The sequence below is a fragment of the Sylvia atricapilla genome, chromosome 1 (assembly GCF_009819655.1).
Source record: "Sylvia atricapilla isolate bSylAtr1 chromosome 1, bSylAtr1.pri, whole genome shotgun sequence".
Lineage (NCBI taxonomy): Eukaryota > Metazoa > Chordata > Aves > Passeriformes > Sylviidae > Sylvia > Sylvia atricapilla.
Window position 1 is genome coordinate 19,584,727 of NC_089140.1, and position 15,120 is coordinate 19,599,846.

At 38.2% G+C, this 15,120-nt stretch overlaps 1 protein-coding gene across 1 annotated transcript in view; it reads right to left on the bottom strand.

The window, feature by feature from the left end:
• The window catches only part of MALRD1 (MAM and LDL receptor class A domain containing 1), a 229,147-nt gene that overhangs the window by 175,006 nt on the left and 39,021 nt on the right, over nucleotides 1-15,120 (bottom strand). Inside the window, 4 exon segments of the mRNA XM_066316924.1 lie at nucleotides 287-392; nucleotides 542-691; nucleotides 12,370-12,490; nucleotides 14,477-14,644. Coding sequence (XP_066173021.1) covers nucleotides 287-392; nucleotides 542-691; nucleotides 12,370-12,490; nucleotides 14,477-14,644 — 545 coding nt within the window.

The following is a 15,120-nucleotide window of genomic DNA, read 5'->3' on the forward strand; positions in this document are numbered from 1 at the left end:
TTTACTTACAAAAGAATTGTTAGCAAAATGACTGTGATGTTTGCCCATGTATACACAGACACATCCTTTACTATAATTTTGCTCAGAGCCTGACAACAAAGTCATGTCATGTTTCACTTCTTTCATCTTATATCTGTATTGTTCACAATGAAGACTATATGCTGACAGAATAAAATGAAATAAATTCTTCAGAGAAAGATGTATCTATTTCAACTATAACCTCAATTTCAGTCCAGTAGAAGCAATGTGAGATGATCCAGGAATTTTAAATGTAAATTATTCCTACCAAAAGGATAGTGTGCAATTTGGTCCTGTTTGCCTGAACTCTGGGCTTCGTAGTCGAGCTATTTGTGAAATGCTGTTGCTGGTCTTCAGAATGAACATAAAATGACCTGTTAAAATAAAACAAAAAGCCACTTGTCAGGCTAAAGAAACAAAATGCTTATAAATGTTTTTACAGCATTCATGGCCTCCATTTAAAATTTGGTTAAAGAAAGGTTTATCTACTCTACTTCTCTGTTCTAGACCTGGCTTGTCTTACCTTCAGGTTTGTTATAGGTGTGATCTCGTGGAGGAGCTTGGTTCTGAAATGCAGGTGGAAGAGCATTGCTGGAACTTCTTACCCAGTCAAATTCATCTGTTACAGTTTCCATCCAGCCACAGCTCTCTCTTTCAAAGTCACACACAGCAGCTAAAAAAAGAGACATTTCATTTCTATACACAGCACTACTAGAAAAGCTTTGCAATATGAAAAGTAAATAAAATGCTTCTAATATGCCATCAATATTCTAGGAAAGGGGTTTGGAGAGGCAGAGTGTCTTCATACCAGACACGAGGTATTTGCTCAGTAGCAACTGAGTAAAAGCAGCCAGAGAGGAACAACCAAGCCATGACAATGTGCCCTGTACTCAGTGAAACAGCTTCTTCTCTCTTGGAGTGCTCCAGCCAAGGCACTCAGAGCAGGCAAGGAGGTGCTGAAAATAAACCTCACACTCCTCCTGGTATGGAACAAGAACATTGGGCACAAAAGCAGCAACAAAGGTTCTGCAGGATCTTTTTTGTTGTTTGAGCCAGAAATTGAAGCCCTTTTATTCCTGAGTGCCAGCAAGTATGTTACTGATAACAAAATCCTTCCTCTATCATAATTGGAATAAAGTTAAATATCAGGCATTAGTGAGACACTATGATATTGCTAATCTCTTAAACACAAAGTACTACTGAAGTGAAAAGATCTGAAAAGGATATCCAGATGCATTCTTCAATTTTTCTGTTAAAAGGGCAGTGATATTTTAGAAAATGTGTATTACAAATAAAGGGGGGAAAAGGACTAGAAGGGTGTTATTTATGAATGAATGTAAACTGACATAGAATCATGGAATGGTCTGGGTTGGAATGCACCTTAAAGATCTTTTAGTTCCAACTCCTTTGCCATAGGCAGGGACAGCTCCCACTAGACCAGACTGCTCAGAACCCCATCCAACTTCAACACTTGCAGGGATGGGCTATTCACAGCTTTTCTGGGCAGCCTGTTCCTGTGTCTCACCACTCCCACAGTAAAGAATTTCTTTAATCAGGTTTAACTCTCTGGCCTTTTAAAAAAATCTTCATTAAATCACAAAATTATATTTTATATTTTTGCAAATGTAACAGGCTTTAAATGGAAAATATTGGGGAAAATTATTTAAATACTTTAACAAATAATTTATTAGTCATATACATAGAAAAATTAAAACAATATTCAGGTATGACACTTAGAATTCTGCCATTATTTTATAACTCTTATTACAGCTTTCAGTGGCCATAGTATGCTATGGTCATAGTATGGTATGAGGAATATGCACATATCAGAATCATATGAAGCCCCTTGAGGAATGAGATTACATCAGTGTTTATGTATGGAAAATATGAGAGGTTTATTCTATTTTTTATGTTTGATTTTGTTTGTTTTCCTCATTAGTAACTATGTTACATTAAGTTATACAGAATTTTTCAGAAAGAATGAAAAATTACTAATGAGGCATGTTAGTAATATTGATGGCTGTAGCTTCTAAAAAGAAAGTTTTGTAAATTATTAAGCAATTAAAAGTCCACAGTTAGCTTTAAAAAAATTCTACAAATTTGGAAGAACAAATAATTAAGAGATCAAGAAAATATATGTTTGCTCTACATATGGTGTATGTGGGTCAGAAATGCCAACAATAAAAATGCAAATCAAATGTGACTTGAGAACAGAAGGAAGGAATTTTTTGACAGAAAGTTTTGATAGAATAAAATGAAGACAAAATATATCTGAAATATTCAAGGACCTAAGCATGAGAGAAATTACTGAAAAACCCCAGAGAGAATATAAGGGAAAAGGAGTAGGGACAGCTATTTTTGATTTGTTTTTACTCAGCAGAAGAAACAATCACATATTCCCAGGAGAACAGCAACAAAGAATATGACAGACCTTGGACACAGATGGTTACACCAAATGAGGCAAATAAACAAGATAAAACTGTGAAGTCTGAGCTCAGACTTCTTGCATCTGTAACTTGTAACACAGACAAAACAGAAAAGAAAGGATGCACTAGACCATTTAGCTTAAGCATGGATGAGTACACTGAGATAAAATAACCCTGAAACCTTCAACTAAATCTCAAACCAGCTATTTAACACCTAGGGAAAATACAAGAATAAAGCAACCTTCTAGAGCCTGGGTGAAATGCATTTGGATCTTGATGCTTGGTGAGACTTCAATTATCTAATTGTCTTGTCCCAGAACTTCTTTGACTGGCACTTCCAACTCAGACAGATTACTCAGAAAAAAGTCTCTTGCATGGGTGTTTGTACTGTCTCTCACAGTGAGCTCACAATCTAATCAGCCTTCTCTCCTAAGACTTTTCGGCTTTGCTTTCTCCTATTTATTTTTCTTTTTCTCACGTGCCATCTTAATACTCCAACCATGACATGAGCCTGTGCACTCTTCCAGGCTGTCTTCTCTTCATGCGCTGATGAATTTATGATAGTGTTTCTTAAACTCGCTTTGCCATCCTTACTGTGTTTTTACATTTAACCTACCAAATCTGTCATCTTTTCTGCATTTTTAATATAGAAAATAGTTCAACCATTTGTTTGATGCTTTTTAACTCCTAGTGGTATCCATGCCACCTGTATGAATACATTTTGCTTGGCTGCCCTTTTTTAACAAGCTCCCTCCCTAGTCAAGAAGGAATCAATGATCCTGTGAGCATCACATTTGAGAGTGGTTGGCTTTGTTGATGCTTCGAGAAAGCTGCCTTTACATCTTCAACAGATTCAGTTTTCTCTGAGCTGACTTGTTACCACAAATCCCTAGATTTCTTTCTGATTTTGAGTTCTTTGCAAAATACTTTCTCCCTTTCTTTTGAGGAGTTTTATTCTAAGGCCTTCAAAAATCAGATGTGCAGTTTCTCTGAGTGATGCATTACATGAATTTAATAAACAGGCCTGCTCAGAACAGTATTTTAAAAGCAAGTGTTTAGGATCTTAGCATTTCTTCAAGAATGGAAGTTCGTAAATCTCTGCAACTCCCAAAATCTCTCCTTGCCTTTCAGCTCATGTAAGTTTATACAGAATGCATCACAAATAAGATCCAGGTGAAGAGATAACATCATCATTTCTGGGTTATAATATTTTCTTTTACTTAAAAACTGTTTCTAAATGCTCCAAAAGCTTTAAACTATTTTTAATCAGCAATTTTAAGATAAATTTAGGAATTTATTGCTAGATAGCAAAATAATATTATCATCAGTTCTAGGAACCACTCATCTTAAACTATTTTAAGTCTCTTTATAATGCAAACAGACTGAAACACACATCTGCCTTCCCATTTTTATATTATCTATCCTAGCTACTATTTACTAATTTCATTATAGACAGTCCATCAAATAACACCATACTTTGTAGGTGCAGTGGCCCAATTTCTACAGTGACAAACTGAATAAAGAAGAGTTAAAAAATAACTGCAAAAGCTTATCAACAAGAAGCAATGCTAAATGGAACAAACAACAAAAGATGAAAAGCAAGCCACTACTTGAAGACCTATCAAGCCTGATCTTTACAAAACCCAAGGCAGAGTTCCCCTTTCCCTCAATTTTCATCTCCAAATATTAACTGCTACAATTAAAAAAAAAAAACAAAACACACACACACACAAAAAAAAGAAAAAAAAACAAAAAAAAAAAAAAAAACAAAAAAAAAAAAAAGAACCACACTAACCCCCCCAAAAAACAAAACTAGAAAAAAAGCCCCAGCAACAAAGAAAACACACATCAAAAAAATCCCCAAAAACACCCTCAAAAAACCCAAAATCAAACCAAAGAATCCACATTAAACATAAAGCTTTAAAACAATAGACGTGGTAGTCTCCTATACAGATGCCTACAAGAACAAAACACTCCAGAACGTTTTCTTTTGCTAAATTCTTTCGGGAAACCCTTCCAATAGCCATGAAATTGCAACAGGCTTCTTTGTGATTTCAGTCATGTGGGCTTTTTTAGTATTAGACAGACATGATTTGTACGTAACACAGTGGTGTATATCACTTGTGAATGAGAAATAGCTTTGCCTGTAAGGAAGGGAAAACATGCAGATTAAAAAAATTTTATAAATAAATCTAGTGATATCACTGTGCACCTACGTTCCTAAAACTAAACAACTGCACTAAATGTCTTCTAAGTTAGTTGTACAACTTACAAAGATTGAGATTTTACAGGGGGAAAGTTGTAAGAAAAGAATTCTATAAAATTAAAGGGGAAAGTTCCTGTTTCTACTGAACTGTACAAAATAAGGTCAGTGGTCACTATTCAGGTCTTCTTGTTATTCATCCTGTTTCCGCTGCCACTGAAGCTCATTCAATATTTTCTATCAAAGTGCATAATTTTCTGGAAATCAAATAAGAGTACTACTCAATGAGACATAAGTTTTGCCAAAAAAATACTATGCAGATATTTGCTGAAAGAGGTAGACAAGTTAGGCTTATGACTTCTGGGCTCTAGAAATTCTAAAAGTGTGTGTGGTCTCTGTCAGAAAAATCCCTTGGCTTTTTCCTCAATGCTCTTCTTTCCCACAGCCTATTTCCTGTTTTACATATTACACAAGTGTTTTTCTGTGATCCCTTATCTTAGTCCTAGTATCATTAGAAAACTGAAATCCTCACTCTCTTCCCTCATTTCCCCAAGCAGCTCCCTGCTCCAGCTCTTCTCATGTAGCCTCAGCTCTCTGTGATGTAATGGCCACATTTTATACTGATCCCTCTCAAAATATCACTGCTCCACATCTGTATTCTTCATTCCCATTCTCTCTTTGTTTTATTCTCCCTTACCAGGCAATTAATCTCCCATTATTTTTCTCTCTCCTGACACTGTATCAGAGGCACTTTCATCAGCTGGCCTCAATTCTCCCAGCAGAGCAGCCTAGGTCCTTCCTGCCCTGGGGTTACTTCTCTCCTACACCAGCAAGCCCAAGCATTGCAGCCTTTGCAGCCATTCCTTGCCCACTGTCAAAGATGTTTTTCCTTTCTCTGTGGGGTTGGATTTCAGTCCCATCCCTTCCCCCTTTGACTTCCATGAACTGATTCTTATGCAGCTATCTAGGCACTTCCAGTATCAGGTACCATCTCCAATTTAGAAGTTGGCAATCTTTTCACTCCTTGGACTTAAGCCCATCTTTCTGATCTGGCTGTTGTTTCTGGTCTCACCTTTACAAATTACTGATTTGTCTGGCTGAAATGGAGCAGGAAGCATATGAGAGACATTTTGGTATGCAAGATTTGACTCTAAAAATGAGATTAAGAAGAGTTACTGTATAATTACAGCAGAATTCTTATGCTTTGCCAAGATTATTAATGGGAAATATGGGGAATGTTTCTTATAGTACTGAGGAGATATTTATTACTTATATGAAGATAGATATTAGAAACCAAATAATATTTATTTTTAAACAATTGTGCCACAAAAGTAGTTTTTAAGAACCAATACATTCATCTTTCTCTTCTACTTGCTTTCTAACTCAAGGTACATAAAATTGTGTGCAACATATAGATTATGCTCAGTTTATGAATTACTTAATTTAAGGCTAGCCTCAGCATGCTTGTGCTACCCTAAATTGTACACCATAGAAATAGTAACTATTGAAAGCATCTTCATTTAGACATAAACAAAACACAAAGCAATACCGTGTGTTAATGTGTGCTGGTTTGGGCTGGGGTGTAGTTAATTTCCTTCACAGTAGCTGATAAAGGGCTGTGTAATGGATTTGTGCTGGAAATAGTGTGGCTATTCAGGGACATTTTAATTATTGCTGAACAGTGTTTATATAGAGCCAAGGCCTTTCCTGCTTCTCACACTGCCCTACCAGCAAGGAGGTTGGGAGTGCACAAAAAGTTGTGAAGAGGCAGAGCCAGGAGGGCTGACCCCAGCTGAACAAAGGGACAGGCTACATCCTATGGTGTCATGCTCAGAACCAGTGGGAGATGTTCCAAGTGATGGGGTTGATCTTCCCAAGTCACTGTAATGTGCAAGGGGGTTCTGCTCCCCTGGGGATGGCTGAACACCTGCCTGCCCATGAAATCCTTGTTTTGCTTTCCTTGTGTGCATAGTTCTTGCTTTCCCTATTAAACTGTCTTTATCTTGACCCATCTGGTTCCGTCTCCCATCCCACCAGGGGAGTGAGTGAGCAGCTATGTGGGGCTGGGCTGCCAGCTGGGGTTCAACCAGCGCAATCCTTCCTGGTACATGTGGCTCAAAGGGTTTGAGATAATGACAAGTTTGATTGGAATGTGTTAGATCAAATTTATAGCTTTTATTTATTTCTAGATGTTAATTGGCACACTCCTGTGTTGCCATGGGGTCTGCTTTCCTGACTGTTCATTAGATGCTAGTGCTTTCTATTGGCTGCTTCTTGCTTTCACTGATTGCTGCACTGCTTATCTCCTTACTCTACTGTGCCTGGGAACATTTTGATAACAGCACAGGTGATGTTCCTGCTGGCAGATGGCCAGGTCATTGCTGCTGCTGCACCGGAAAGAACAAGCTGTAACTCCAGTGTGGAGGGGAGTCAAAGGGACTGTGACCTGCAGATGAGGCCACATGAGATTGGGACACCCTGGGCTGCTTGTGGCTGAGAATAAGCCCATGCCAAAGCAGGTACATCTTGAAGAACCTGTGGCCATGGTCATGTGTGAGTGGCAGCAGGTGTAACTCTGATGGGTGAGTCCATGCTGGGGAAGTACACCTCAAAGGATCTATGGCTGTGGGTAAGTCAGTGCAGTAACAGGTACACCTCGACAGGTCACTGTGCACAGGTCACTGATGGCTGGAGGTTGGAGCACCTCAGTGGATGAGGCTGGAGCACCTCAAAGCATGTGACCATGGACAAACCTGTGAAAACATGCTATAGTTTAGATAAATGTAAAGTGGCTTATATAAATGTAAAATATTTCATATTTATTTTAGATAGAAACCTATATAATTATTCCTGATAACTCATTCTATAAATAGACAGAGGGAAAAAAAATAACAGACACAAAAGACAGAGCATAAGGGAGAAATTAGCAAAGGTCAGACAGAATATCAAGAATACAATTATGTTACCAGATTGCTTTCCAGCCTGATCTTATTCCATCAACATAATTCTTAGGGTGCAAAAGGGAGCATTTAGACTACACTAAAGGCTTAGGATGTAGACCATAGAACTCATGCTGAACATTCATCTTCCAGAGCACAAGCACACAATGTGATAGGTGTGTTAGGTCACTGCTGTAAATCTGCAGTTTGAAAAAGGCTGTCGAATTTCTTCTCTGCTTTAATGCATGGAAGTCAAGTATAAAAAGTATAGAAGCTTTATGGCCATAGTAAATTCTTCATCTGTAGAAGAAAAGCTGTGATCTAATAGTCGGGGTAGCAACACTCAAGAAAGAAAACATTTTGGCAGCCCCAGAACTGGTAGTCTTCAACAGAATTCTTCTAGGCCTGACAGGAGAAAAAGGTACCCATTTGAGTGGAAGTGAAAATCAAGAGATGTCTCAAGGATTGATACTGAGAGTTAAAAAAGTTGTATGGGGACCTGGCTTATTTAGTGGATGTAGTGCACCCGAGCATCTAACTAAATCATCTTTCTGGAATTTAAGATTATAAGATTTCAATGAAACACATTTTGAAAGATATTTTAAGCCCATGTAATATCCTTTCCTGGTTCTCCTGCAAAGAGAAGAACATTAACAAGGTCAAGGTGCATGAAATCACTGTTAGATGGAATACCGTGGACAAAAATGTTAATATTGATGAAAGCAAGAATGTAGTCAGAAAATGTGAATAAAAATCTGTGCTTAGCAAAGTTCAGAAATAAGGAAAATTGTCTGAGAAATACGGAATGCTTGCATCCGTGTGCAGGAATATGCACAGAAAATACAGAAAGTAATGCTGCACTATATAAGCAGAAAGATGATGAAATATTATTTGAAAATAATTATAAGAGCTATTCTGGTACTGTAGACTACCAGATTAATGTGCTGAAAGGCAACTTTATTGCTTGGAAACAGTCAGCTTGCCAAACTGCTTGCAGGGCCCTTTGTGTACCTACATTCTGCTTCCTGCATTACAAGCTGTAGTGTTAGCACACATCGAGCCAGCTCAGCAGTAACAATGATTTATAAGTCAGCAATATACTTAGAGCAAAGTTCACCATAAATACAACGGTTCCAAAGTTTAACCTTTAGCATGGCATTGTTAATGTATTGTCTTCACAAATGAGACTTGGGAATAATAAAAGTTTCTTCAGTCATACAATTAAAGGGAAAAGAAAAAAAAATTAGTTTCCATATAGGCTGCTTATAATTAAGCCTGGTCCAGGACTGCTTGAACACCTTGCTGGACATCTGTCTTCAGCCAAAGGTATAATGTTGAAATGGAAACAAAGGCTGAATATTTAAAAGGAAATATAAATGGCCACAAAAAACAAATCTTAATTTGCTTGATTAAAAGCTACCACTTCATTGCTCTCCCAGTGCAGTGAAAGTTGCATGCAGCTAAATTTACTTAGAACATTTTTTAATTAAACTATTGATTTGGAGGTGTTATTATTTTGACAGAGAACAAATACCCTGTACCTGAATTTAAAAAGGGTAATGGGAGAAAAATCCAGACTAACATAACCCAGTGCTGTGTAAGGTGTGTAATCATAAAGTAGATTAGCAAATGGAGTTTTATAAGAGTTTTAATATGAGTAACAAGGACAGGGAAGCAGAAAAGAAGCAAAAACTCTTCTCATTTATGCCCAGTGAAATGAGAAGAAGCAACAGACACTTGTTCTACTGCAAGGGTGATCAAACACTGGAGCAGGGTGTCCTGACTGGCTGGGTTGTCCCCATTCTCATAGGAATTCAGAATTTAACTGTCAAGCTCAGGGCATTCTGTTCTGGTGGTCCTGCTTGGAGCAGGGTGGTGTTTAACCACCTGGTAATTTCAGATATCCCTTCCCACCTCAGCTGTGCTACAGTAACATCAAAATTTTCTTTACTCTGGCCCACAAGAGGAAAGACATTCTGTTTAGTGAACATTTAATAGTAAGTTATTTCTGATTTTATCTAGGCAAACTGTTATCTAGCAAAATAAAATGCAGTTTTATTCATTGAAGTTCTGAATATTTTAGATAGCAGTCTTTCTGAACACTTAAAACCCTCAATACCAGTGCTATAGCTGAAGAAGATTCAATACTAAAATTGAAGAGAAGTTGCACAGAAGCTGTCATTGTTTCTTTTACCTGCTAATAGTCAAATAGATCTTTGTTTATCTGAGCAACAACTCTCAAATCTACAAATAAAATCCATAAATATGAACAGTGAAATTGGATTATATTAGCATCTCTAAAGAAATTTATGGGTTTTGATGCGTAACAGGGACAGAAAATAATTTGAGGATCTTGTCTACAATATTTCTGTTATTTGTGCTGGATGTGCTAGAAAGCATCATGCTTTATTTTAAAAAAGAAAACTTGTACTCAATATTGCTCAAAGCAACTCCTTTTGAAAATGCATCACAAGTTCTACCGCAAAGTTGATGGTTCAAAGCAAAAGACTCATTTCCAAAAGTATAACTGTGATTTCTTATGCAAGCAGGAAACTGAATGAATCAAAAAGACTTTTGAAGATGTATATTAGAAACCCTGAAACAGTTCCAAGCTCCCTGCTGACTGTACAGTGGAGAGGGATTCTGAGATGCATCATCTCCCTCTACTTTCCCATGTGCTGGTTTCCATGCAGAGAAAGCCCAGGCATGTGGCCCTGACAGGAGTCACAGCACATCCAAACAGAAGGTGATGACTCAGCTTAAATTATATCTGTGACCAGGCTTGTGGTACAGTGGTACATCTGTGGCATCTTCACATCAAAAGTAAGTATATAAAACATACAGTTTGAATGCAAGTCTGTGGCCAGTGCATTAGAATTATAAAAAAGTACTATTTTTTAAATAATTAATCAAAATTTTTTTTCTGGTTTTAATTCTAAGAGAGAAGTAGCTGCTACAGAAACTAAAAGGGGAAATATCACAGAACAGAATCAAAGTGAAGTAACTATTTCTCAAGAGCTTTTACTTTTAATTAAATTGCAAGATTTATGAAGTCATGAAAGCATTGCAAATAGGACAATGAAACACAGTCACAGGAGCTTAACAACACAGATTTTAAAGTTTTCACTTACGACATTTGGTTTCATCGTGGTTATTTGCACAGTCAGGCTTAAAATCACAAACTTTGTCAGATGAAATACATTGCCCATCCTCACAAGAAAAAAATCCCGCTGGACAGTATAAAGATGAAGCATTAGCATCTGCAGATTCTGTTTCCCCTTAAAAATCAGAAAAAGGCATGTAAGTAAGCTCACAAGTATTTAAAATTATAAGAAGTGCTTTTTATCCTCTTTCAATGTAGCAACGTGCTCAGCATTAGGAGCAGAGTAGCGCCTATGCAGTGTGCTAGATTATATCACAGCTGATAAGAAACACAGCTGATCTCAATGTCTGTTGGTCTTGAACTATATCTTACTGTCCACAATATTCAAACTTTTGTGTGAAAAGTTATCAAATACATCTTGGTGTTACAGAGCCAGGCTCCTGCTCAGGGGCCAGAGGCTGGTAGGGCTCCCTGCCCTTTCCCTGAGAGAAAGGTACAGGATTTTCCTCAAACCATTCTGCTGTCACCACACCCTCTCTGTGCTCGGGTTACAAGGACAGCTGCAAGAAGCCAAAGTTGGGTGCTGCACCATTACTAGCCTGTACCTCAACTTGCACACTAGAAAACACCCCAAATTTCAATGAATGGGGAAACCAAAAGCCAGGGTCTGCTGGTTTTTCTTTAGTAGATTTCTGGTAAGTAAGTCAGAGGAATGATGAGCAGCTTTTCATATTCTTTGTTTAACTTAAATTTTTTAAATACTCACATTTCTATGCAGACAAGGATTTTTTATTTTTTTTTTTTTTAAAAACCTCCCTGCTAAAAATAATATCTATATGATTAAAGGGTAAATGAGGGAGATGTAGGGAAAATAATTAAAACAAATAATTCTTTCTCTAAATACCTCTACCCCACTGTATATAGGGATCAGAGAGGCCTTAAAAACAGAACACCAAAGTTGTCTATAATGACTTTAAATTTTTGGATAATTAATTCAGCTACCTAATGGATATAGCTCATTAACACTACCCCAACTGTGCATGTGCCCATGCCATTTTTGGAAAGCAGCTGTTGGCATCAAGAGGACTAGGAGCAGCAGTCTGACAGAAGGTTATGTTGTTTTATATTTCCATTCATTGGCTCTTCAAGACTACAGAGTGTGAGTACAAAGACAAGTTTGCTGGGCATTTATTATATGTCAGATATTTAGCAGTAATGGCAGGAGAAGCCTCTTGCCCTAAAGGTAAACCTATTTTTGCTCTTTAGTGGAAAATGTAGGATCATTTGCTTTGCTTCTCCCTCTGCATCCAAACATGAATGTGAGCAGGTGGTACATAGTAAAGGGTATCAGGAAATTCCCACCAGAGCTCACTTTGCAGAATTAGTGCAAACTTCTCCTAGCAGCTAAGGTATAACACCAGGATGAAAGTGTTCATTATAGAACCATAGAATGGTTTGGACTGGGAAGGAGTTTAAAGGTCATCTAATCTGCCATGCGCAGAGTCAAAGACCCATGCAACATGGCCTAGAACATTTCCAGGGAGATGATTGATTACGGCATATGGACTCCTTTTCTCAGATGATCCTCTATTTTGTTAAAAGTAACTTCAAGTTGTCAGTCATATCCCAGTTATATATACCAGACATCGGGGAAAATGTACTGAAAACCATGAAACTTGCCTTCACTTTCCTGGCTGACTACTGGAAGTGATGTATTCACAACTACACATTCCTCTGTTACACTGATATCATCAATAGCAACAGTAGCACTTGTTGTTAGAATAGTACCTTGCAAGATAATCTGAAGACAGAAAAAAAAGTTAATTCGTTGAAGGTGACATTATAAAAAGACACAAACACACACCCCACCCCCCCCACCCCCCCCCCCCAATATTTATATATTTCTTTATAACTTAGGACATCTGCACAGGAGCTAAATAGTTCCTGCAACCAACTCTGAACATCAGCCAGGAAAAGCTACAACTGAGATTTGATCAGGTCAGAAATTTGCTCCTCAACTGTCAAAGCCATAACTACTTTTACCTAGAGAAAGTTATGCAACCCAGATAATCTTGCTTCAATCAAAACTGGTGAAAGTCATCACTATTGAATGAATAGTCTTTCTGCTGGAACACATAAAATCTACATATCTTCTTAAATTAGCTATTCATGGTTACCAAATATGATGATTTACAGCATCATTTAATGGTGTTCATCTGTACAAGGCCTGATGTAGTTAGAAATGTGGTGCAATAAATGTAGGGATAGATTGCAAATTGAAGAACCTGCACTGTCAGCGTCACCCCGTGTGCCTGGGCAGATCATGGGACAGATCCTCCTATAAGTTATGCTAAGGCACATGGAGGACACATGTGACTCAAGACAGCTGGCATGGCTTCACCAAGGGCAAGTCCTGCCTGACCAACCCAGTGTCCTGTGACAAAGTGACTGCATCAGTGAAGGGTTACAGCTGTCCCATACCTGGACTTCTGTAAAGCCTTTGACATGGCCTCCACAACATTCTGCTCTTTAAATTGGAGAGAAATGGATTTAATGGATGGACTGTTAGGTGGATAGAGAATTGGTTGCATGGCCACATTCAGAGAGTAGTGGTCAACAGCTGAGTGTCCTGATGAGCATCAGTGACAAGTGCTGCCCCTCGGGGATCTGTATTTGCACCAGTGTTATTTAATATCTTCATTAATGACATAGTGTGATCGAGTCCACCCTCAACAAGTTTGCAGTGGTGCACCAAGCTGAGTGGTGTAGGTGACATGCCTGAAGGACAGGATGCCATCCAGGGGGACCTGGACAAGCTCGAGAAGTAGCCCATGGGAATCTCATGAGGTTCAATAAGATCAAGTACAAGGTGCTGCAGCTGGGCTGGGGCAAACCCCAGTATCCCACAGGCTGGGGGATGAAGGGATGTGGAGCAGCCCTGCCCAGAAGGACCTGAGGATGATGGTGGGTGAGAGGCTGGATGTGAGCTGGAAACGTGCCCTCACAGCCCAGAGAGTCAAAAGTGTCCTGGGCTGCACCAAAAGCAGAGTGGGCAGCAGGTGAGGGAGGAGATTCTGCCCCTCTAAATGTGCCCTTGTGAGACCTCACGTAGAGTATTGTTTCCAGCTCTGGGGTCCCCAGCACCTGTCGGATTGAGTGTAGAAGAGGTCACGAAGTTTATCAGAGGGATACATCAGAGGAAAGGCTAAGAGAACCGGGTTTATTCAGCTTCAAAATGAGAAGGCTCCAGAATGATCTAATTGCAGCCTTCAGTACGCGAAGGGAGCCTACAAGAAAGCTGGAGAGAAACTTTTTACAAGGTCATGTGGTAACAGGATGAGTGGAATGAATTCAAACTTAAAAAGAGTAGGATCACATTGGGTATTGGGAAGAAATCCTTTACTTTGAGGGTGGTGAGGAACAGGAACATGTTGCCTGAGGAAGCTGTGGATGCCCTACCCCTGGAGGTGTTCAAGGCCAGGCTGGATGGAGCTCTGACCAACCTGGTCAAATGAAAGATGTCCTTGCCAATGGGAGTTGGAGCTATATAATTTTTAGGGTCCCTTGATGTTTGCTACAAAAAGGTATTCTAATGCCTCGAATACTGAAACAATGGCTATGCTCTTTAATAGATGGACCTGTGGAAAAAGCTGAATTAAATTATTTTTCATAATAACATTAAAGAATAGAAATTATCTTTTTATATTTCAGCATTAAAATGAAATTAATTCTAAAGGCCAAAGTAAAATATCTTTTTGAAAGCAATGTAAATGTGATATTTAATTACCTGGAAAGGTAATTCCTCAGCCACACTTTCTACAGGTATATTCACTTTTGTCCAATTCATCTCAGGCAATCCTGAAATGTCATGTAATTTTTCCAAACTTCCATTCAATGCAGTCCTCTTAAAGACAGAAAGCTGGGAATCCTGAGATAACCGGCACCAAAATTTTACCTGTTGAAAGAGTTTTGAATTAATAGCTTTAAAAAATTATATAATCAATCTGCAATCAATTCAGTCGCAAGTAATATATGTACATTGCAACAACAAATGACATGATGGGCCCAAGCACAGACTTGGCAGAAAAAATGGAGATGTTTGAAATTACAGCATGTTGAGAAGCAGTATCATGTCTAAAGAAAAAACTATATTTGAAAGTAAAGCTTATTTCTACAATTTACTTTTGACTTGTATCTATCAACTGATACAGACTGAAGGGTGATTTCCCTTAACTTCTTTATCGTAGTAACCACTTTGAGAAATTTCTCAAAGATAATTTTTCTTTAAAAATGCTGAATATATGACAGTTTCATAGGCATGTTATTCTCAGAAGTGCAATCATTGAGATTCTCATGTGAAAGAAACTTCACGATCTTTTATTTCCACAACCAACATAAATGAATATGAGCTGAAGAGAGATTTTTAAAATA